The sequence below is a fragment of the Recurvomyces mirabilis genome (genome assembly GCF_035927965.1).
Source record: "Recurvomyces mirabilis strain CCFEE 5264 chromosome Unknown scaffold_16, whole genome shotgun sequence".
Lineage (NCBI taxonomy): Eukaryota > Fungi > Ascomycota > Dothideomycetes > Mycosphaerellales > Teratosphaeriaceae > Recurvomyces > Recurvomyces mirabilis.
The window spans coordinates 281,020-303,772 of record NW_027041950.1 but is presented as its reverse complement, the minus strand read 5'-3'; the positions used below and the strand labels follow the sequence as shown (position 1 = coordinate 303,772).

Below are 22,753 nucleotides of genomic sequence, written 5' to 3'. Positions count from 1 at the left end.
TAGATGCTAAAATATGGTTCATAGACTCTGTATCACGAACTACCTTCTCTGCCACGGCGTGAGTTCCAGCATGTAGGCAGATGGCAAAAGATGCGCCGGTATATGAAGGGAGAGCAACCATTAACAAGATTGGTTTAGACCGTTGACTAATCGCTCGCCGCATAGCCCTCAACCTTACCAAAATCTGGGGAGAGCTCAAGCCTCGGCGGCGATGAATTCGAGCTCGGCTTCCCGTTCTACTTTCCTCCCACACAGTACGCGATCTTCAACAAGGTTTAAGCGCCGTCTCGGACGGAAGGGCAAACGGTCTGCACAACTACGACGCCAAGTGCCGTACCTGCAGACAATATGAGCGACGCCGGATCGCGCCGTGACGAGACATCACCACCGCCGCCGCGTCTGTATCGCATTTCGACGTTGAAAGACTTCCTTCCACTCTCTGAGGCGTCACCTTTATCTACCCGTTCCGCCGGACTACAGGGTTTGATCCAGTCTCGCTCGAGCACTAACATCAACGCGCAACGTGGCCCATGGACGAACAAGCGGAGGAGAAGTAGCTTCGGCAACGAAGAAGCGCCTCGACGTAGCCAAGACAGCGAACGACCAGACGAGACGAGACCACGACGCCGCGGATCTGCCGTCAACAGCGGCATGGAAAGCGGCGATGAATATTACGACGAACATGATCGCAGAATGAGCAACGCGGGACATATATTGTACACACCACAGATGCGCAGCCAGCGGTTGATTGGCAACAGCAACCCAAGATACAGGTGGGAGCAGTACTGGAAGACGGACGAAGATCTCAAGCCGCTTCCAAAGAAGTTACGCGCATACTATGAGCGGTGTAATGATCTGATCCAGCGGTATCTGTACATCGATCGGCTTTTGGACAGCAGTCTACCACATCATCTGATACAGGAGTACCAACAAGTCACGTCCAACACCCGCGGGTTCAGTCCGTCTGACGTGCCGACGACCATCTCCGAGGAGCCTACGCCACATGACTCGCCCGAGCTAAATGGTCAACGACAGAGTTCCATAGATGAGGGACATGCTACCACGCCCAATGGCACTGCGCCGAAGGTCAAGAGGACGCCAAGAGACATTTACCGTGTCAAGGCCGATGAATCCCCAAACGGCGAACTTGAGCCACTACTCAAGAAGACGAATACAAGAGGTGATGAGGAAGCACTGCCCATGCCCCCGGAACTGGAGGACGAGGAGGAAGCCGACTCAAGCTCGCGCGTAGTCACTATTGCCATTTGGGTCAACACTATCGCAAACACTATCCTGCTTATTCTGAAGATCATAGTGGCAGTACTGACGAGTAGTGTGTCGGTCTTGGCATCTCTTGTGGACGCTGCGCTGGACTGGCTGTCTACGGTCATTATCTGGACGACTACCTACATGATCGCCAACACTGACCAGTATGCGTATCCCATCGGTCGAAGACGTCTTGAGCCAGTCGGCGTTATGGTTTTCGCGGTCATCATGATCGTCTCGTTCGTCCAGGTTGCTTCGGAAGGTGGTAAGAAGCTTCTTGGAGATGACCACACGGTCGTCCAGCTCTCGCCATCCGCTATTGTTATCATGGCAAGCACTGTCGCGATCAAAGGCTGCTGCTGGCTGTATTGCCGCTTGATCAACAACAGTTCTGTCCAAGCTCTCGCACAAGATGCTGTCACGGATGTGGTGTTCAACACTTTCTCCATCATCTTTCCACTCATTGGATATTATGCTGGTATCTGGTGGCTCGATCCCTTAGGTGGTGTCTTGCTGTCGTGTTACGTAATCGTCCAATGGAGCAGAGTCTGTCTGGGCCATATCCGGAACCTGACTGGCTGCGCTGCGACTGCCGACGAACGCAATATTCTGCTCTACCTCACCATGCGCTTCGCGAAGACGATCAAACACATTCAAGGCCTCCAAGCCTATCATGCCGGCGACAAGCTCAACGTGGAAGTCGATATCGTGCTTGACGAGCATACAAGTCTGCGGGACAGTCACGATCTGGGTGAGAGTTTGCAGTATGTGTTGGAAAGTGTACCTTACGGTGAGTCAAGCCATGTTGACCCTGTAGTGACTGGTGTTCATCTCGTTTTGTGTCCTGTTTGCTGACATATGACTACAGTGGATCGTGCATTCGTGCACATGGACTATTCTAGCTATAATTTGCCGAGCCATATGCAGCAGGACTCTTAGGATAAGTCCTTCTCTGTGTGGTGGCCTTGTCAGGACTACAACTAAAACAATCTTGATGCTAATTGTATAAATCTTGTGCTGTGGATTCCGATTCCAGACTCAACGCTTAAACAACCGACTTGCATAAACGCATTGGGCTGTTAGCTAGTTTGTGCTGGACGTGGTACCTGGTTCCCCATTCAACCTTGTTCCAAGTCCAAGGATGCATGCCAGCAGGTAAGCGACATTAACCACAGCAAGAAGGCCACTGTGCATCAGTGACCAAGAGCGCTATAACGTAATTATATGCACCCGGGACTGTTCTTTCGAAGCCATCTGCCTATCCACCTGCTCCTGCTAACGCGACCGCAAGCGCAGCACTCCTGGGCATAGTTTATAACGATTCTGCTTACCACGGTTGGAACAGAGATCATCGTACCAGGATTAGCCACAGTAACATATCATCTTCGTTGGACTACATTACTCCATTCTGTAGTCATGTATCCCAGGCGTACGAGCAACGCTCAAGGCGGCCAGAGCAGCCAATATGGACAAATGCAGGTTCAGGAGAGCACGACGACGACCACCACGACCACCAAGACCGACAACACGAAGCAGGCGATGGCCGACGCTCAGGCTGCGATGATGGTTGAGAAACGTGAAGCCGTTGTCAACCACTTTATTGAGCAAGCTGCGGAGACCGGCACTCCTGAGGCGGAAGTCATCAAGATCCGCGACAATATCTATGCTGGAAAGGCAGATGCACTGGTCAAGCAACAGTGGGAGCTCATCAAGTCTGGTAAGACTGCAAAGGCAAAGGCACATGCACCTGCGCAAGCTCAACAGCCTATGCAGCAGTATGCGCAACCACAGATCGGATATCTGCAACCACTTTACCAAGGGTACCAGCAGACAGCCCCGCCTATGCAGCAAACAGTGCAGTATCAGCAGCAGCCTCAGCAGGCGTACCAGCAGATCACGGCTCCCACGTCGCAGAACACTTCGTATACTCAACCAAGGCACCAAGGACACCAGCAGGTGACTCCGCCAGCACAACAGATAGCGGCCTATCCACAGCAAGCGTGTCAAGGCGCTCAACAAAAGGTGGCTCATCAGGTGGCCGTCGCCAAACAGGTGCCACAAGCTGCCACATACTTGCAGCAGCCGACCAAGAGCAAGAGCAAGCAGAAAGCGGCTTCTCCACCTGCACAGCAATATGCCCAGTACCAACAGTACCCGCAACAACAGCAACAACAGCAACAACCGCAACAACCGCAAGGTAGCACTGCCCTACAGGCCTACCATCAGCAAGCTACTCCAGCAGCTTCGAGGCAGAGCGCAGCCCAAAATGTCGAGCCGTACGGTGGCTACATGGTCCAACAGACGACCACAACCACGACGAGTTGCTCGTCTGACGGCGGACAGCAGAATCGAGTGCAGCCTGACAACGCGACTTGTGCCCAGCAGCTGTATGCTGAGCAGCCAACTCAGCAGCGGCTTCAAGCAGCCGGCGCGCAGCAAGGCTACACACAGCAGCCCACACACCAACAGCTGCAGGATGCAAGTCAGCCACTGCAGCTGACGCAGAGCCCGCACGACCCGCACTTGATTGCGCCGTACACCCAACAGATGCAGGTCGCGCAACAACTCGCACTTGCTCAACAGCAGGCCCAATTGGCATATGCAGGGCAGCAGCAGTACTCGCCTCACGGGCAGATCGCATATACATCACCAGGCCAGCAGCAAGTGGCGAGCCAGCAGCAGTATCAGATGACTGCTGTGTCTCAATATGCTCCTTATCCGCAGTATAACCAGCAGCAACTCCCGGCGCTTGCTTCGAGCTCGACGGCTGTGGCGAGTTCATCGAAGCCAGTCAAGCATTCGAGACATGACAAAGATAAGAAGGAGAAGAAGGAAAAAAAGAACAAAGAGAGAAAAGGCAAGAAGTGACAGATCAGCCTTTATACTTTTGCTTATGTTTTCTCCTCGGACCGAGAGGCCTCCTATACCAGCAGTGGACGCCTACACAGCAATATCAGCGGGTCTGTAGGCTTGCAAATATGATCTTTTCCGCAACTAACATTTCTACGACAATAGAAAGCAGTCACTGTCGTCTGGGAGCAGTAAAGAGCACTATATCAGGAGTACGCCCTCGATCGCTACGCTCCCTCCTACTAGGTATTCACTACGACGGTCATCCTTCATAAGCGACCAGTGACTAGCACCGATCTCGTCCTCCATAGTCACGCGCGTCTACAATTATGGCGCTGACCCTACTTATCATTACACATATCCCTCCTGCTTCTTCTAAAATCCCCAAAGCATATCTTGTGCGCCATCAATACAGCAAACTGCTTGGAAGCCTGTATCGTGGACACTACCGTGATCACAGCCTCACTCCAGTCAAATCCACCAAACTCGCACGAGCACAACACCATAGACCCGGACTTGTTCAACAAGCTCTTGCAGAGCGGTGGAAACATCGCCGAGCCAGCCCAGGCTCAAGATCCGGCAGAATTACAGCAGACTCAACGGCCAGGGATTCCACAGCGACCGCAATCGCTGCCATTTCAACAGCCTCAGAGGCCAAAAGCGCCTGCAGCTTACCAAAAGCCTTCGCCACCCGCTATAAGGTCCCAGAGCAATATAGTCGCAACGCAGGCTAAATTGCCTGTACAGTCTATGTCAACACGGCCCATGCCGCAAGCTACATCGATCAGTCAGGGCGGCACACCTGGCACTCAGGCCATAAAGCAAGCGTTCGCAGCTGCGATGCAGATGGCGTTCGATGATCCATTCATAAGCGCACGTACGGCTCGGAAAACACAATCTCTCGCTGCTCAGAGTATCCGCAGGATGAATGCGGTGATTGACCGCGAAGGCGAAGCTGCGTTGCCCCTAGTCGTCGCAAAACTCCACGAGCTCGACATCGATCCAGCTATTGTGGGACTCGAGGATGGAATTGTAGATTTGAGAGGTTATCCTGGTATCATGCCTTATATTCCATTCGGTGCCTATCCGGCGGCTTTACCATATGGCGGTCGATATCCTGAATTTCCACCTTACGGCGGCTATGGAGGCTATGGCTTCTAGATATAGTGGTCACTGAGGCGATACGGCGGATATGGCGGCTGGTGGCCTCCTTGAAGGCGTGCAAGGGATTGTAGCTGGTAGCCATGAGACCCTAGCTGGAGCGAGTCAGACAAAAAGCGGCATTGAATAAACAGCGGGTGATGCCGATGCATGTGAACAATTCCAGCTTCTCTCAATGCCTCGATCTTAGAACCACAAATCCAGTTTCATGTTCTCCGTCTCCCAGATAGATCGTTGGATGGTAGATGTACCTCGAGCTAGGGGCCCAGTATGAGCATAATTAACACGCGAGATCATTGAGTAACATGAACAAATTGTCCAGAGCATCATTTTGAAGACTAAGCTGTGCGAGTCATTACCTTCACGAAATCGGGCTGACCGACGACGAGCTATAGTTTCACGCTGCCTCGCACTCGTGGGCAAAAGAGTCTTAGTACATTTTCACAGTGCAGATAGCTTGACACATTCAATATTATTGCAGCATTCGCTCCACAAGCAAAAGTTGTCACCCCGATTGCTGAGGCGGCTGCCCTACCAACTCAGACCCTTCAGCGCCTTGCTCTTCTGACCAATTGATCTCTGATACTGACGGCTCCACTCACCATGAGGAGAGCCGATCAGCCCGCCAGGTGGAGCCCAGCCATAAGGTGCCATCCTATACAAATATCAGCATTACTCCGCTGTCTCGGAGCAAACGAGCACAAGGCTCACCAGGGAGGCAAAGCAACAGCACCATGAGGACCCAATCCTGGAGCTTGCAGCATCGGACCCACAAGCCCTTCACGCTGCAGCCGGCGAATTTCTCTTCTGCTAGGACCCATCCCTGAGACTGTCCATTCGCCGTCTGCCTCCTCGTCCTCGGCACAATACATCGAAGCGAAGTTGGGCAGGACGCCAGCTTGAGGGAACAGCATTGGGCTGCCAAACCAGCCTCCTGCGAGAAAGGGTGATGGGAAGATTGGAAACATGTTGAGATTGTGGGTACGGGCCAAGCTGCGCTGATGGGAGTCGTGAAGTGATGATACCGGTCAAGATTGCCTCTTTTCGATGAATTCAATAATCAGTCGATGGTTAGGGACAGGAGAGATTCGTATGTGGTGTAAAGGTAGAAGTAAGAATTTGCAGGAAAATTTACTTAAGTATGTCTCTCCTCGACGGATTCAGTGACTGAAGACCAGACGTTCTGGCCACGCAGTGCATCGAAGAGATAGACAGTCAAGGTAGCAATGGGTCGATGAAGCTGGCTATTCAGCATTCACCATCGTGGAACCGGTTTGGTTCGTATTTTATGATCAAAACATCCTGCTCTCAACAGTAGTACCACATTTCTTACCACGATTCTATCAACACACTCAGACAGCTACCTCAACAGTACACAGAATTTGTGATTGACACCCGGTCAAGGTTGATATGCCAAATCAATTCTTCAACAGCTTTAAGATCGACGGCGGAGCTGAACGTGTCTACGAGCGCCAGGCCTGGGTGATGCATCGAGGGGGCAAAAAGAAGAAAGGATCTAGAGACGATCCATGGGGTATGATGGGCGGTATGCAAGGCTCGCCACAGATGATGGATCCTCGAATGGGCGGTATGGGTGGTGGCGGTACGCCTGGCATGCCCGGAATGCCTGGAATGATGGGAGGGCAAGTGTTACATCACCTTCAAGTTATGGTCCGTGTTGACAGCTTTTCAGATTCGGTAGTGGACCACCTTCGCCGGCGGGACTTCCGCCGGGGATGACGGGAGGTCTACCGGGAGGTCGTCTAGGTATGATGGGAGGTCCGCCGGGCATGATGGGAGGCCCGCCAGGTGTGATGGGTGGAGGTATGCCTGGTATGATGCCTGGGTCAGTGTTGTCTCCCTCTGTGACTTTACTTCTGCTAATTAAGGTCAAGGCTTGGTTCCGGCCCACCATCTCTGATACTAGGACCGCCAGGAATGATGGGAGGCGGGCCCATGGGCGGAGGAATGCCCGGGATGCCGCCTGGGATTGGGATGCCCGGGATGAGAACTCGGTAGAAGTCCACATCGCTCTCAGTCTGTTCACCGAGCTGACAAGGAGGCAGAATGCGACCTGGCATGCCCATGCCGGGTATGATGCCTGGTTTGAGGGGAGGTCTACCAGGCATGGGTTTCCCAGGAATGGGTATGCCAGGTATGGGAATGGGAGGTCCTATGAGCGGAGGCATGCCGGGGATGGGATTGCCAGGAATTGGCTTGCGCGGCATGGGAATGGGAGGTCCTCCCGGCGGCAGTCCAATGGCCGGTGGTGGCGGCAATCCCATGGCGGGAGCACAAGGCGGAGGCGGCGCTGCTGCACCGGCTGCCGATGACGATGATGACGAATAGGCTCCCTAGCGATTACCGATTGGATTCCGCGGGGCGGCACTAGAACTGCTCGATAGACGGTCGATCCTTCAGACTTCCCCCCTTGCCGCTAGTCACTACATTTTGGGTGATCGTGTCATGCATCCTCGCCGGCGCTTATCGCAGAACTTCCAGTGATTAAGGTGATCATCAAGACTGTGTTGTCAAAGGTAGTGAACTCGGCCTCCTATCTGCGAGGATATAAGTAAGCCGGTGGGTTTGGTTCTGCTCAGCAACAACACCAATACCCACACTAAAAGATTGCACAAAACACACACGAGCAGCATCCCACTTCCCACTTGCCACAAATACTCAACCCAGAATCGTTTCTATTATGGGCAGGAGATCCAGGTGGGGTATCCATCATCAAGCCCCATCAGCCGACCCGTACATGCAAGCAGCCATGTACGGATATGGAATGCCATACCCCGACCCGCTCGCCATGCAGCAACAGAGCGCGGCCAAGTTCGAGCCATCAAAGTCGTTACGAACGCTTATCACGGACCGCATGGACGAGCAGCAGCAGTGCCTGACCATCCGGCAGGACCAAGTGAGCCACTTTCTGCAGCTCAGCTTCACCGCCGATGCGAATCCAAACCGCAAGAAAGGTCCCGGTGATGAACAAATCTCTGCTGAGACTTCGCAGACTATTACTGGGTATGGGTACAGTGTTATTGGCATGTTGCAGTATACACCCGCCTGGCCGAATTACGATCCGTACGGCCTGGGTCTTGCCGCTGACGGGAGATCAGGGCCGCCGCCAAAGAAGAAGATCTCCAAGCAGAAGGATCCAATGGGTCGATATGCGCAGCTGGAGGGGGAGATCCAGGCACTCATGACTCTCAGCCCGGCTCTGATGGATCCACTGCCGAACTCGATGAAGACACCACAAGCTCTGTCGGCGACTCTGCATAAGAATGTCCTGACTAGGATTCTGGGGACAGGTAATCTTGAAGAAGACGATGATGATAGTGATGATGATGGCGGCCAGGCAGCTGCTCCGGCAGTGCAGCATATGATCGGTGGTCCAGCTCAGGCGTTGTCGCCCATGCCTCAGACGCCACAGGGCTTACCGGCGATGCCGATGAATATGCCGATGCCAATGGGTCCGCCAATGGGACAGCCGATGATGGGACCCCCAGGTATGAACCTGTTTGCTCCTATGGGACCACCAGATCCGGGGACTGGATGATCAAGGAGGGAAGCGCAGAAATCTAGGTGGGTTTTGGCCTGTCGAAGTAAAGCCAGACACGTGTGATCATAGTGATCTTGAGCTCGACTACGAAGCAAGTGCTTGATATGGTGGGCCAGTCACATAGTCAGCAATCAGCAGATTGCTCATGAAACCTTTGCTCTCGGTGCTCAGCGTGCCTGGCCATTGTTGTGGTCCGAAGTGTCGCGAGATGACACAACGTGTTGCTCTCGAGCCCGTGGGCAATCGAGCTCGTGGCTAAAGCAGCATGGCTCTACGTATCCTGCTGTAGTGGTTTTGACAAATGCTAAGCGTCCAAGAGGCTATCATGTGTCGTTTGTAGGAGAAGTGAAGTTGAGGTTCAGAGTAGATATATGCCATAGTTGGACCGTGCAGCCACGCGATTCAGCGACCAATAACGTTCGGTTTACTATAATCGTGCTCGGGAAGCCACATGGGGGGACATTGGCACATTTTGTGGAGGCAGAGGAAAGGTTTCCAACATCTTGTTACAGCAGACAATCTTGGCCGGAGAGGGAGGACTAGGACTAGGACGGCGATGTATTTGCGATAGCATACTACGAGCAACACAAGCCACCCCGAGCCACGCACGACATGAGCGTCACCTTGAAGGCACCCAATCCGGAAAAGGGCAAGAGATATCTGGCGTCATTAGACCAGGCATTATGCGATGGAAGATGGTCGGAGGCACCGGAACTGGCGCGGAAGACAGATAAGCATGCACCGGAGAGATCATGCTTCACCCTGGTAGCGCGAACAGAGGCGCAGATAGCTTCCGCCTCGCATCGGCCAACATCTGCTTCATCTACAGGCACTGCGAGTCTACATAGTCTTGGCGAGGCGATACCGAGGCTTGAGCAGGCTATTACTGGTCCTAAGACCACACCCGACGAGGCATACTGCGCCAGTGCATGTATAGCGGAGATACATTGGTTGCAGGAGGATGCTACTGCTGCGTTGAAAGCACTGCCTCGTGATGTTCAATCGTCAAATACGAGCGGTGGCAGGAGTACACCACTGGGTTGGCTGGAAGTATGCGAGGCCAAGGCTGCGTATATCAGAGCCGCTGCGCTCGAGACAACAGGACACGCGGAGGAGGCGCAAAGCGTATATCGAGCGGCAGGAGCTCAGGCTCCAGGCACACGTACACAGGAGCTTCGAAGATGGACCGAACGACTTATTGCACGAGGATGTATGTACAGCTACAGGGCGGCTAGCCAGCCTTCCCCGGCGGCATTGAACGAGTCCCTGGTATCATTTCGATCATGGGCGAGCTTCTGGCAAAGAGCGCCTGCGCCCGTGTCAGGTAGCGGTGGCACTCCCTCAAGAGTAGACATCCCGAGACGCGGTGTATGGAAAGCATACTACGACATTCTGTCTACCATCCTCCGACACGGTATTATTTACAATACTGCTGCTAGCTCGGGACAGGCATTACTACTTGCTTCCAGCAACGGAATGACTGATGAGCGGCTGGTCGAGGCTAGAAAACGGCAGCGAGCGGAGCTGAAGCAGGTGGAAGTAGAGTACGAGACCCAGCTTCTCAACCATACACAATTTCCCAAAGCAAGCGAGTCGAACATCGAAGTGGAGAGCTGGGCTGAGGAGGCGATGGTAAACTGGAGATTACTATGCGGCGCAGATTGGTCTGACGAGGAGCTCGGCGAGGGTGGTAAGGTTGCATTGGGACGTGGTATGCTCGATATACTTTACCGCGCTGCGACAAAGACCTTCCACTCGACTGCCATTCTGCGCCAGCTGTTCACGGTCCACGCTGCACTCGGCGAGTATGATTTAGCCATGCATGCTTTCAACAGCTATGTCGAAATAATCGGCAAAGCCAAAGCACGAGCAGAGAAGACAGCAGAGCACGAGCTGGGTTTTGACGACGATGACGCAGCCGTCTTAACTGCTGTCGAAGCTGTGCGTGTGCTGTGCAAGTACGGTGACCGCGAACAAGCGGAGAAGGCACTGGAGGTTGGTACGCAGATACAAAAGTGGTTGGGCGAGCAAGCGCCACAGGTGGCAAACGAGATCGAAGCTAGCAACGATACCCGACCTGCTGGGATCGATTCGCCAAGTCGATCCACTGTCACAGAACTCCAGCCGTACACGATAGCAGCTGCATATAAAGCTATTGGCATCAGCAAAGCGGAATGGTCGAGGACAACGTACGACTCGGATGCACGACTTGCATTACAGACACACGCTATCGAGACACTGAAGCAATCACTTGCACAGAACTCTAGCGACCTGGAAACAATCTTCGCGTTAGGCCGGCTGCTCGCCGAAGCGCATGATGTATCCTCAGCGATCGCACTACTGAAAGGTGCCCTCGCAGCATCCAGAGCTTCTATCGAGGACGACGGTGACTACAGCAAACAAAGACAGCTCGTACCGCTGTGGCATCTCTTCGCGTTATGCTTGACGGCTACCGATGAATACGATGGTGCAATCAAGATGTGCGACGCCGCTTTTGAGCAGTTCGGCGAGCCTCAAAACTTGTATGGGCAGAGTTTGGCGAGCGTAGGTTCTGCGACTAGACCTCGTGTTCAGCGAGGTGTTGTGGATCACATGGATGGTTTCGAAAAGGAGGCGCTTCTACAGCTCAAGATGAGCCAACTTGCGCTTCTAGAGCTTACGGAAGGGCCGGAGCAGACTGTGGACTCTAGCAATGAGCTCTTACGGCTGTATGCAAGGCTCTTTGGCAGTATTGAGGACTTGAAAGTGCCTGCTAAGCGGCCTGCCACGGCTGCCACGATGGTACCACCGCCTTCGAAAGCCGGCGGTGGCACACTTCGCAGTATAGCGGGCAGTATACGACCGCGATCAAATCGCAATAGTGCCGAGAAGGAAGGCCAGAAAGTTGTTTCCGGCAGCACAGTGAACATAGCCAATACAAGTACTGCTAGATCGCCAGCGTCTAATGGTCATACTACAGGAGCGCCTATCGCCATCACCGTGACTAACGAGGACGGCGAAGCAGCGGGAAAGGAGAAGTCTGGCCATCATCATCACGACCATCACGTGCATCTGCCATTCAAAGTACGCGGACACAACGGCGAATTCAGTAAAACTGGCAGCCTGCGCTCGAAGAAGAGCACAAAGGGTTTGAATGAGAAGAACGGCGCAGCATACGAACAGTCACCTGCGGTACCGCCCAAAGGCTCTGCTGTGACTGACCATGCACAAACGAACACCATGACATCTGGTCCACAGCAACCGCTCAAGGAGATTCCTCACGATCGATCTCCTAATGATTGGCCAGAACCGGTTGTACACGACCAGAGCCCTCCAGAGCAAGATGTGCGAATACCAGCACCACCACCCACATCCCACGGCAGAACGGCATTACCGCATGCCAACCTGCTGCAAGAGCGACAACATAAGACTAGCGTGCTGGTCAATGTCTGGTTGTTCGTAGCCGGCCTGTACGTACGAGCCGGCTTCTACGATGACGCTGCCGGTGCTGTGGAGGAGTCGGTCAGACTTGTCGAAGCTTTTGAGGCGGAGAAGGAAGCTCAGCAGGTTAGTGCTCTGGCGTTGTACCAGAAGGGATGGGGTGGTGGGAAGAGCGTTGACGAGTTGTGGGGGAATGTATTGGCTGCTGTAAGTCCATGCATACGAGTGCATCGTGTCTTGGAGATCGAAATCGTGGGATTGCGCTAATTGATATACAGAAAGGCGACCTGGCATCTGCCCGCGAACTGCCCTTCGAAGCGATGGAGTACTACGAACACGCGCTCAGCTACTTTCCGGATCATGCAGACGGCATCATCGGGCTTTCGAACCTGCTTATGGATATCTATGAGCAGAAAATGCCTGCTGAACCACCTCAACCACCGCTGTATCAACCAACCTCCAGCTCCAACTCCCTCCTCCCCAATCCCACGGCCCAGCATAATATCCCGACCACCCAGTCCTCAGCAACAGCAGGTTCTCACCTCGCCTCTCCCGGCCGCAGCGCACCTCCTCCTCGCAACAGCAGTAGTAAAAAGGACCCCTCCCCCGCTGAGCTCAATCGGCTGGCTGCGAGGGATCGAGCATACATGCTCCTCTCTTCCCTCACGAAGTTGGGAACCGGATGGAATTTGCCTGAGGCGTGGCTCGTGCTTGCGAGGGCTTACGAGTTGAGTGGGCAGCTTGGGAAGGCGAAGGAGGCGCTTTGGTGGGTTGTGGAGTTGGAGGAGGGGAGAGGGATCAGGGGGTTTGAGGGGGTTCTGGGGGGTGGTGGGTATGTTTTGTGATGGATGGGGATGGGGATGGGTATGGGTGTGGGTGCGGGTGCTGGGGGTGTAGATAGATAGGGTGGCGGTCTGCTTTGTTAGCTTATCTGGTGCTTGCATTATATACCCTTGGCGCGAGTGGCTGCGAAAGGAACAGTGATTTGATCAATTCGATCTCTCGTAAAAACTATCTTTCTTCGTCCTCGTCGTCGCCGCCCAAAGCAGTTAGTTCAGCGGCATGGTGCATGAAATTAGTGGGGCGGCCTCGACCCGAAACTTTGGACGCTACCCTACGGCAAAAAGTCGCGTGCAACATCATCGTCGCAAATGCTTCATGCTTACGCTTTTATCGGATCCCTATGATGAGCTGACATCGCCAAAGTAGAGACATCGGTCTCGATAGGGTGAAGTACTATGTCCTCCAACTCCACAACCATGGTCGGCAGCCGGCAATCCTCCATGGACGAAAACGAATGGGCGCGCCAGAACCGGCAGCGTGGCAGCACAATGTACCGCCGCGAGAGCAACATGAGCGAGTGAGTCTACGCCTTCGTACCACCACATACATATATACATGTCTATGGCGAGCCACTAATCACATGACACCTCTACCCGCAGAGCCAGCTTCCTTACCGACGTCGAAATGGCGCAAGACGAAGTATTCTCCGGTCCCATGTCGGAGAGTGTGCCCACCGCCACCTCGGCCTTTTCCCATCGCCGAAGCCGGGCGGATTCGAATGCGAGTTTTGCTTTTTATGAGGAGGAGAGGGATTTTGATAGTACGGAGGAGGTGCCTGAGGATGCTTTGATGGACGAGGGCGAGTACGACTTGGAGAATGGGAGTCTAGCGCCGGAGGATTTGTTTGACGGGGACGGGGATGATGCTAATGGTGGGGTGGAGAGGGATGGCGGGGAGGAGAGCGAGAGTTTGGTTGGGGATGGAGAGAGTGAGGGGAGCAGGAGACCGAGTATCGGACGGAAGAGGAAGAGCTCGGGGTTCTCGAGGATGTCTCGTGGTTCACGGGGTTCGAGACGGAGTACGGATAGTCGACGTTCTGTCGATGCGCCGTTGTTGAAGAGACATACTTCGGCGGACTCGGGAGGTAGTGGGTATGGGAGAGGAGGGGAGAAGGTCAGCCAGAAAATTTATATCCTGACCGAGGATATGACGATTGTGGTTGCCGGATTCAGTACTTCGTTGTTTGGGTTCGCGGTGTACGTCACGCTTTGCGTGCTTACAGGTGGATTGGGCTATTTGTTGCTTAGGTGGCTGCCGAGATGGTATGTCAAGATTGTCGGAAGAGTCACGCCGTTAGGGAAGTGCGATTGGGTCGTCATTGAGAATCAATGGGGTGAGATGATCATCCAGAACCTCAGCAAACAGGACTTCGGGCACTCGCTCTCCGCCGTCTTCGGCGATCCAGAAAAGAGCAAGTTTAGAGACTACGACGAAATGGACGACCCAGTGCTCGACGAGCTCAGGATCCTGGACTACCGCTACATCCGCTTCTGCTACCACCCGGTCAAAGACAAGTTCGTCCTAGGCAATACCTGGCAAGATCCAGCCTGGACGGACATGGCCGCCGTACGCGAAGGCATCGATACAGACGAAGCCGAGAACCGTGAAAAGATCTTTGGCAAGAATGCTATCGATATCGAACAGAGAACTACTGGTCAACTCCTCATGGATGAAGCTTTTCACCCCTTTTACGTTTTCCAGATCGCTAGTTTGGTCCTCTGGTCACTGGATGAGTACTACTACTATGCTGCTTGCATCTTCGTCATTTCCGCCATGAGTATCACAACCACTCTGATCGAAACAAAACAGACTATGAAACGTCTTCGCGAAATTTCCCGCTTCGAATGTGATATTCGAGTCTTCCGCGGTGGATTCTGGCGGTACGTCGAGTCCTCTGAACTAGTTCCGGGCGATGTTTACGAGGTCACGGATCCGAATCTCGGGCAGTTCCCTTGCGATAGTCTGTTGCTTTCTGGTGATTGTATCGTCAATGAATCTATGCTTACTGGAGAATCGGTACCGGTCTCCAAGACGGCTTCGAGCGATGAGACGCTGGAGTTGTTGAACTTGAGCGCTTCGGCTATTCATCCTGAGGTGGCTAAGCATATGCTCTTTTCGGGGACGAAGATCATCCGCGCCAGACGGCCGCAGGATGATAAGAGTGATGAGGCTGCTGCTTTGGCGCTGGTGGTGCGAACAGGGTTTAATACGACTAAGGGCGCACTGGTGCGGTCGATGTTGTTTCCTAAGCCATCTGGCTTCAAGTTCTATCGGGATTCGTTCAGGTATATCTCCGTCATGGGTGGGATTGCAGGCATTGGTTTCCTGGCCACGCTGGTCAACTTCATTCGGCTGGGGATTCATCCGGGATTGATTATTGTGAGGGCGTTGGATCTCATTACCATTGTCGTTCCGCCTGCGCTCCCAGCTACACTGACTATTGGAACAAATTTCGCTCTGCAGAGACTGAAGTCGAAGTTGATCTTCTGCATTAGTCCACAGCGCGTCAATGTCGGAGGCAAAATCGACGTCATGTGCTTTGACAAAACTGGCACGCTTACGGAAGATGGTCTGGATGTTCTTGGTGTTCGGGTCGTTTCGAGGCCGCTGAATAGATTCAGCGATATCCTGTCTGACTCTACTGCTCTCCTCCCTGGAGGCCAGTACGAAAGGGATCCGACGATTGATTACAATGCCAACAAGGCTATCCTGTATACAATGGCTACATGTCACAGCCTCCGTATCGTAGACGACGAATTCATCGGCGATCCGCTGGATCTGAAGATGTTCGAGTATACGCGCTGGCAGTACGAGGAAGGATCCGAGAGGCCTTCGGCTGGTGCGGAGGATGACGAGGATAAATCTCTCACGCCTTCGGTTGCGCGCCCGCCCCCGGGAATGGAATTCGACATTGATGAGGAGGAGGACTCACCTAATCGCGGTCGACCTATCGAACTCGGGGTGCTAAAGCAGTTCGAGTTTGTTTCGCAGTTGAGGCGCGCGAGTGTGGTGGTCAGGCAGTTTGGGGACAAGAGCGGAGATGTTTACGTCAAAGGTGCGCCGGAGGCTATGAAGGATATTTGTCGACCGGACAGCTTCCCGCCGGATTACGATGAGCTGCTGGCTTATTACACGCATCGGGGCTTTCGGGTGATTGCGTGTGCAACGAAGCATATTTTCAAGCTGAATTGGTTGAAGGTGCAGAAGATGAAGCGGGAGGAGGCGGAGTCGAATCTTGAGTTTGTGGGCTTCATTATCTTTGAGAACAAGCTTAAGGAGCGCACGACGGAGATTATTGAGGAGTTGGTTGAGGCTAATATTCGTACGGTCATGTGCACGGGCGACAATATCCTTACCGCTATCAGTGTGGCAAGGGAGTGCGGCGTCGTTGACCGCACGGCCCATTGTTTCGTCCCGCATTTCGTCGAAGGGGACGCACATACGCCACTCTCGAAACTCGCCTGGGAAAGCGTAGACAACCCGGTCTACACCCTCGACGAGTCCACTCTCAAACCTCTTCCGCCTCCCGCCGAACACGACTCCTCTCTTCCCTACGATGTCTCGAACCTCCGGAATTACAGCGTGGCTGTGTCGGGAGACGTCTTCCGCTGGCTCGTGGACTTCGCCTCCCCTAAAGTCCTGCGCGAAATGCTCGTCGTCGGCCAGGTCTTCGCCCGTATGTCGCCCGATGAGAAACATGAGCTCGTGGAGAAATTGCAGAGTCTGGACTACTGCGCCGGATTCTGCGGCGATGGAGCGAACGATTGCGGAGCCCTCAAAGCCGCGGACGTGGGGATCTCGTTATCGGAGGCGGAGGCTTCGGTCGCGGCGCCTTTTACTAGTCGGGTCTTTGATATCTCTTGTGTTCCCGAGGTCATAAGAGAGGGGAGAGCGGCGCTCGTGACGAGTTTCTCTTGCTTCAAGTACATGAGTCTGTACTCGGCGATTCAATTCACGAGTGTCAGCTTCTTGTACGCTTCGGCGAGCAATCTGGGGGATTTTCAGTTCTTGTACATTGATTTGCTGCTGATCTTGCCGATTGCCATCTTCATGGGCTGGAGCGGGCCTTATCCGGAGTTGGCGAAGAAACGACCTACGGCTTCTTTGGTGAGCAGGAAGGTCCTTACGCCGCTTCTAGGCCAGATCGCTCTGTGCGTGATTACACAACTTATTGGCTGGATTGTGGTCAGACAGCAGCCGTGGTATCAGCCCCCGGTTCTGGATAAGGGACATTCGAACTCCTTAAACTCGGAGAACACGACGCTCTTTCTGCTGAGCTGCTACCAGTACATCCTCTCCGCCGTCGTCCTCTCGGTTGGAAAGCCGTTCCGGCAGAGTATGGCGGAGAACCTGCCGTTTGTCATTACGTTGTTGGTGGCTTTGGCGGTAACGTCGTATATGCTTTTTGATCCGGCGCCTTGGCTTACGGATCTGATGGAGTTGACGTGGATGTCGCAAGGCTTCCGAGTCTTCGTGTTGGTGCTGGGTGGCGGGGCTTTTGTCGTCAGTTATGCTTGCGAGCGAAACGTGTTCCCTGTGCTAGCACGATGGATTGGCAAGGCGAGGAGGGGTAGTAAGGTTAGGAAGCAGTATAAGGTTGTTAGGGAGGATATGAGGATATAGTGCCGAGGTGGATGGTGTGGTATAGATATTGTACAATGATGATACACGAAGGCTTGCGTGACAAGCAATGATCATCGTCGTGAGCTTCGTCGGGCGGAGATTTCCTCTAGCTCTTTATGCAAGTGGACGCATCTCTTCTCTTGTTCTACGTTATTGATCTTTTTATGCATCGCAGCGCCTGCCTACATGTCAAGCAGGCCGCTGTCGTGAGATTGCCCTATGCCTCGTTGCCATGAGCGTACAAGATTGATGACGTAGGGGAAAATACCAAAACCGCCTAGTTTGCAGACTCCGTTGAAAAGGAACAGTGGCACTATTGAAACCACATATATCGACACCTCTCTGAAGAAAAGACCACCGCTAAAGATCGATATTGACTTCAAACGGTGACGATTAAATTAGCGAAGCCACCATGAACTACGGCAAGTGACGGTTGTAGAGTCCATCCCAATAGTAGACTGACGATTGTGAATAGACTCCATAATCGAAGCCGTGGTCGATGGCGGCTACCTACCAGAATTCGTCCTTCGAAGAGGCATCAGACAACAGCTCCAGCAACGTATCAATATTATCAAGTCCACTTCGCTATCAGAAAGCTATGCCACGAAAATGAAGTATGTCGAGCTTCTACGGTCAAGACCCATTGCCATTGAGACCGCGGCAGCGAACTCACAGCACTACGAGGTAGGCACTGGAGTGCTTTCGGCGTGTCTTGGTCCACGCATGAAGTATTCGTGTTGTCTGTATCCGAAGGGAACCGAGACGTTGGCGCAGGCTGAGATTGCTATGCTGGAGAGTTATGTTGAGAAGGCACAACTCAGGGATGGCATGAGAATATTCGACCTTGGGTATGGCGTTCGTGTCTATCAAGTCGTCTGTGACAGTGTACTAACAGGATCAAAAGTTGTGGATGGGGCTCTTTATCACTCTACCTGGCAGAAGTCTTCCCAAACGCCAAGATCACAGCACTTTCAAACTCAAAGACACAAAAGCAGTATATCGATTCCGAGGCCAGTCGAAAAGGACTTTCAAATCTCAACGTAGTAACAGCAGACATTGCCGAGCACACTTTCACTGCCACAGAACTGGAAGGCGCCTTTGACCGAGTCTTGAGCATCGAGCTCTTCGAACACATGAAAAACTACGAGCTCCTCCTAGCCAAAGTCTCCACCCTACTCAAACCAGGAGGTAAACTCTTCGTACATCTCTTCGCTCACAAGGACTCCCCCTACGATTTTGAGACGGGCTGGATGACGGATTTCTTCTTCACCGGTGGCACGATGCCCTCGGCTGATCTGATGCTGTATTTCCAGCGCGATCTGCAAGTCACTCAGCAATGGTGGGTCAGTGGCAAGCATTACGCCCAGACGTGCAATGACTGGTTGAAGAAGATGAACGCGAGTAAGGTGGAGATCTGGCCGCATTTGGAGGAGACGTATGGGAAGGAGGAGACGTTGAAGTGGTTTCACCGGTGGCAGGTGTTTTATATGGCTTGTGCGGAGTTGTTCGATTGGGCGGATGGTGATACTTGGGGTGTGTGTCATTATCTGTTTGAGAAGCCTGCGCGGTGAGTCGTTATTCGTCCCAGCGCTTCGTCAGCCCGGTAGATGAGATAGTTCGCCTTATGTGGCTCGAACGAGGTGGAGGAGGTTGGCCTCAAGCCTGAGGCATTTGGCATGACAAGCTGCAGCCTCGAAATACCCATACCAGATATGTGACTACTTGGTCGGCTGCGCTCCATGCCCGTTAGCAAAAGCCTTCGCGCCCGCCGCATTTCCCTCCAATCCCACCAATTGCTTTGGATCACCCGGAATAATCATCTCAAACATAGTATCTTTTCTCACAACAGTGTACTGATGATACCCACACCTCGCGATCGGCCTTACCTTATCCAGATCAATCATCCCGTCCGTAAGCACTTTCTCATCGATATGAATTGCCGCCACTTTCCCAATGACCACGTCCACCGATCCCATGGGTGGGTTTCCTGGTAGACGGAGCGTAGTATAGTACTTGCATTCAAACTTGATAGGACTCTGTTTGACCATAGGCACATTAACAGTCCTGGCTTGTTCCTTCTCCAGACCAGCTCGTTGAAACTCATCGACATCACGGTCGAACCACTCAGCTGATGCATTGACGGCTTCTCGCAGATCCCAGGTGGCGACATTCCAGCAGAATTCTCCTGTACTTTCAGCGTTGACGGTGGAGTCCTTTCGATTCTCGTTCATGTCCGTGTTGGCTGCAAACATCACGTATGGCGGGTCAAAGGTAAGGTTATTGAACTGTGAATACGGCGCCAGATTGTCCACGCCGTTCTTGCTGCGTGTGGAGATCCAGCCTATGGGTCGCGGTGTTACGCACGACTGCTTCTTGTTAGCTTTTACGTGTTTTTGGACAGAATGCATCTGACCTTGAATGGATCTCGTGGTAGCCCATGGGACGTCTTTCCCGGCTCGTAGAAGACACTCATGTTCCGATATCTCTTTCTACCGGGCTTGAAATGTGTGTATCGATGTTATCGCGGCTGAGAGAATTGCGATCTATGTTTGCATTAGAAAAGTGTGGTGTATATTGAGTCGGATCGTGGTTGATGAAGTGGATCCGTTGTCGGCACTTCACAAGTGATCGGCTATTGTGCACGGCTGGCTGTTCCCTACAAACTCTACTCGTACAGACGATATGTGGTCTTATACGACATGCTTGGGTTGTGACCAGTGTACTTATCGATACTCTTCACTTCATAGCTACACTTACCACGGCACGACTCGCACATTGTGCCACCCACCACCAGCACCCGACTTCATCCCACCCCGCCCGCCAACTCGACCATGATGCCTTCCATTCCACGTAACATTTCCGTCGCAGCCAGCAGGCAAAGAAGGCAGCGTAACACTCCCCGTCGTGCCCTCTGGCACCTTCCACGAAGCCTCATATCCCCGTCCGCCATCCGTCACATTCCACAACGCTTGGAACTACAAGCAGCGAAGAATAAAATTAGCTCATGCTTGAGAGTTTCTCTCACGATAAAGAGCAAGACTTACCACCCCAAGCTTCGTCATAAACCCACCCTGCACACTAGTCAAGTCTCCGAACTGCGGCGCAAACCTCCACTCACTACCCGCTGGCCCCGTAACCTCAAGCCCAAGAATATAATTCGTCAATGCGCTCGTCGGACCCGACGACCAGCCATGAGCGTGGCTCACATATGAGCTATCGTAATTATACCTGCCACCAAGTCAGTATAAACCACCTCACAGTTCGCAACCCAGCCGAGCCAGGTAAGGGAAGCTAAGAACGAACCCTCGATAATTCCTATACCCGAAACTCCCGTTAGTCAAATACCCCTCAATAACCGTACTCTGCGTCCCATTCGGATTGTTCAAATACCAGCCCCAACTCCTCCTAATCAGGTCCAACGCACGATCGGTCTGTCCGATAGTAAAATGACCCTGGATCTCGAAACTGCTGATGAAGGGACTGATATTGTTCACCAGCTCTGGCGCCTCAGCACCAATGGGTGTCCAGTTATCTGTTAGGCGCTCGGAGACAGATTGAGCTTGAGAGGAGGTGTTGGAGAGGACACCGAAGAGGAGCGCCATGCTGTTCGCGTCTTGAGGATGCAGGGTCGTGTCCGTGTTATTGTCTTTGAACGCACCGTAGGCGGTATCATAGGTGTTCTTGATGATATTGCCTGCTAACGTCTCTGCTCGCGCCGTGTACGTCGAAGCGAGAGAGCTGTTGCCTGCCCATGTCGCGAGAGAAGAGCCAGTGATTAAGGTGCGGTACAATATCATATTGGCCTCGGTGTTATTGCCACCTTGCTGATTGCGAGCCCAATCACGGGTACCGGTTACATTGAGCAGACCATCCGGCTGCAAGACCTTCTTGTAGACATATTCCATAGCGAACTGGTACTGGCCCCAGATATGCTGTAGGAAAGCTGTATCATTTGTGTAAAGCACGTAGTTGTACGTCCTGCCCGAATCAGTCAGCGCACTATGGCCAATATGTAGTCCAAGACTCACCCAATCATAGTCCACATATGATAAGTATCACTCCCTTGCTGCAACAACGGTGGCCCAGCCTCAGGAAAGCTCCCATCCTTATTCTGATGTGCATACATGGTCAATAGCGCATTAACCACACTCTCCAAGTCACCGATCGAGACAAAAGTGGAAGGGACAGCGATTCCCATGTCGCCCGGCCAGACGGCACGATCACGCTTCGCACCATCGACTATCACCGTCGAGCCATTGGACAGTGTCCCATTGTTTGCCCAACCAGAAGTCAGCGCGGGGATCCACCTTCCAGTATCGGTAGGGACGTTGTTGGTCTGGAGGGTGTAGGCGCCGCTGTACCAGATTTTGTTGAGCTCGGCGTCGTCGGAGTGGAAGTAGCCTTGATAGGCGCGGAGGTTGGACCAGGTAGGTTGGAAGCCGATTTCGAGCGTCACGTCGTTAATATCAAGGGCTGTGCCACTGCTGTTTGTAAGCAGAAACAAGGTGAGATATCTAAACCCGCCTCGGAGATGTGGCAAGTCCATCGTATAGCTGTGATTGCCAGCACTGGTGAAGTAGTCGTGAAGAGCTCCCTCGTTGCAGCCTTGGTCGATGTTGTTCCTCAGAGACGCATTCGAGCTGCCGAAAGCGCCATTGGATGAATCGCTTGCTAGACCGATCCAGTTTCTTGCTTCTGTGAAAGCGAGACCTAGGGATCCAGAGCCGCCTGTTGTGCTGTATTTGACTGTCACGATCCCGCCCACTTCAATGCCGAAATCGTAGACTAGTGCGGTGCCGTTGCCTTCTAGTTGAGAGGTTCCTCGGTAGGGTGTGGTGGCGGATGTGTCGTCCAACGAGAACACCGTGGCTGGAGAGACAGTACGGCTTGCGGGCGAGAAGTTGTTCGCTTCCCATGGTCCTGGGAAAGCTGTGTCGGTTGGGCCTGTGCAGTTGGTGTCCCGCCAGCATGTCAGGGATGAGGCAAGTGGTACAAGAGCCAATGCTGCAAGTCCCAGGCCTGCCATGG

General features: G+C 53.2%; 10 protein-coding genes across 10 annotated transcripts; 7 read left to right on the top strand and 3 right to left on the bottom strand.

Moving 5' to 3' along the window:
• Nucleotides 1–348: 348 nt before the first annotated feature.
• On the top strand, nt 349–2,205 carry LTS14_006381 (uncharacterized protein; the record flags this gene model as incomplete). Its single annotated transcript, XM_064839077.1, has 2 exons — nt 349–2,056; nt 2,135–2,205. 2 exons carry the CDS (start codon nt 349–351, stop codon nt 2,203–2,205), a joined length of 1,779 nt encoding a protein of 592 aa, XP_064693325.1.
• A 477-nt stretch (nt 2,206–2,682) lies between these two features.
• Nucleotides 2,683–4,134, top strand: LTS14_006380 (uncharacterized protein; the record flags this gene model as incomplete). Its single annotated transcript, XM_064839076.1, has 1 exon — nt 2,683–4,134. The coding sequence occupies one exon, from the start codon at nt 2,683–2,685 to the stop codon at nt 4,132–4,134; it is 1,452 nt and encodes a 483-aa protein (XP_064693324.1).
• Nucleotides 4,135–4,445: 311 nt separating this feature from the next.
• LTS14_006379 (uncharacterized protein) lies at nt 4,446–5,277 on the top strand (the record flags this gene model as incomplete). The annotated part of the gene is made up of 2 exons (XM_064839075.1): nt 4,446–4,514; nt 4,588–5,277. The coding sequence occupies 2 exons, from the start codon at nt 4,446–4,448 to the stop codon at nt 5,275–5,277; spliced, it is 759 nt and encodes a 252-aa protein (XP_064693323.1).
• Nucleotides 5,278–5,808: 531 nt separating this feature from the next.
• Nucleotides 5,809–6,245, bottom strand: LTS14_006378 (uncharacterized protein; the record flags this gene model as incomplete). Its single annotated transcript, XM_064839074.1, has 2 exons — nt 5,809–5,932; nt 5,989–6,245. The coding sequence occupies 2 exons, from the start codon at nt 6,243–6,245 to the stop codon at nt 5,809–5,811; spliced, it is 381 nt and encodes a 126-aa protein (XP_064693322.1).
• An 804-nt stretch (nt 6,246–7,049) lies between these two features.
• Nucleotides 7,050–7,626, top strand: LTS14_006377 (uncharacterized protein; the record flags this gene model as incomplete). The annotated part of the gene is made up of 3 exons (XM_064839073.1): nt 7,050–7,123; nt 7,173–7,292; nt 7,344–7,626. The coding sequence occupies 3 exons, from the start codon at nt 7,050–7,052 to the stop codon at nt 7,624–7,626; spliced, it is 477 nt and encodes a 158-aa protein (XP_064693321.1).
• A 352-nt stretch (nt 7,627–7,978) lies between these two features.
• Nucleotides 7,979–13,104, top strand: LTS14_006376 (uncharacterized protein; the record flags this gene model as incomplete). The annotated part of the gene is made up of 3 exons (XM_064839072.1): nt 7,979–8,786; nt 9,411–12,466; nt 12,538–13,104. 3 exons carry the CDS (start codon nt 7,979–7,981, stop codon nt 13,102–13,104), a joined length of 4,431 nt encoding a protein of 1,476 aa, XP_064693320.1.
• A 414-nt stretch (nt 13,105–13,518) lies between these two features.
• Nucleotides 13,519–17,725, top strand: LTS14_006375 (uncharacterized protein; the record flags this gene model as incomplete). Its single annotated transcript, XM_064839071.1, has 2 exons — nt 13,519–13,619; nt 13,702–17,725. 2 exons carry the CDS (start codon nt 13,519–13,521, stop codon nt 17,723–17,725), a joined length of 4,125 nt encoding a protein of 1,374 aa, XP_064693319.1.
• Nucleotides 17,726–18,334: 609 nt separating this feature from the next.
• Nucleotides 18,335–19,296, top strand: LTS14_006374 (uncharacterized protein; the record flags this gene model as incomplete). The annotated part of the gene is made up of 2 exons (XM_064839070.1): nt 18,335–18,573; nt 18,630–19,296. 2 exons carry the CDS (start codon nt 18,335–18,337, stop codon nt 19,294–19,296), a joined length of 906 nt encoding a protein of 301 aa, XP_064693318.1.
• Nucleotides 19,297–19,443: 147 nt separating this feature from the next.
• LTS14_006373 (uncharacterized protein) lies at nt 19,444–20,198 on the bottom strand (the record flags this gene model as incomplete). The annotated part of the gene is made up of 2 exons (XM_064839069.1): nt 19,444–20,091; nt 20,139–20,198. 2 exons carry the CDS (start codon nt 20,196–20,198, stop codon nt 19,444–19,446), a joined length of 708 nt encoding a protein of 235 aa, XP_064693317.1.
• A 280-nt stretch (nt 20,199–20,478) lies between these two features.
• On the bottom strand, nt 20,479–22,751 carry LTS14_006372 (uncharacterized protein; the record flags this gene model as incomplete). Its single annotated transcript, XM_064839068.1, has 4 exons — nt 20,479–20,700; nt 20,770–20,953; nt 21,029–21,703; nt 21,754–22,751. 4 exons carry the CDS (start codon nt 22,749–22,751, stop codon nt 20,479–20,481), a joined length of 2,079 nt encoding a protein of 692 aa, XP_064693316.1.
• Nucleotides 22,752–22,753: the final 2 nt, after the last annotated feature.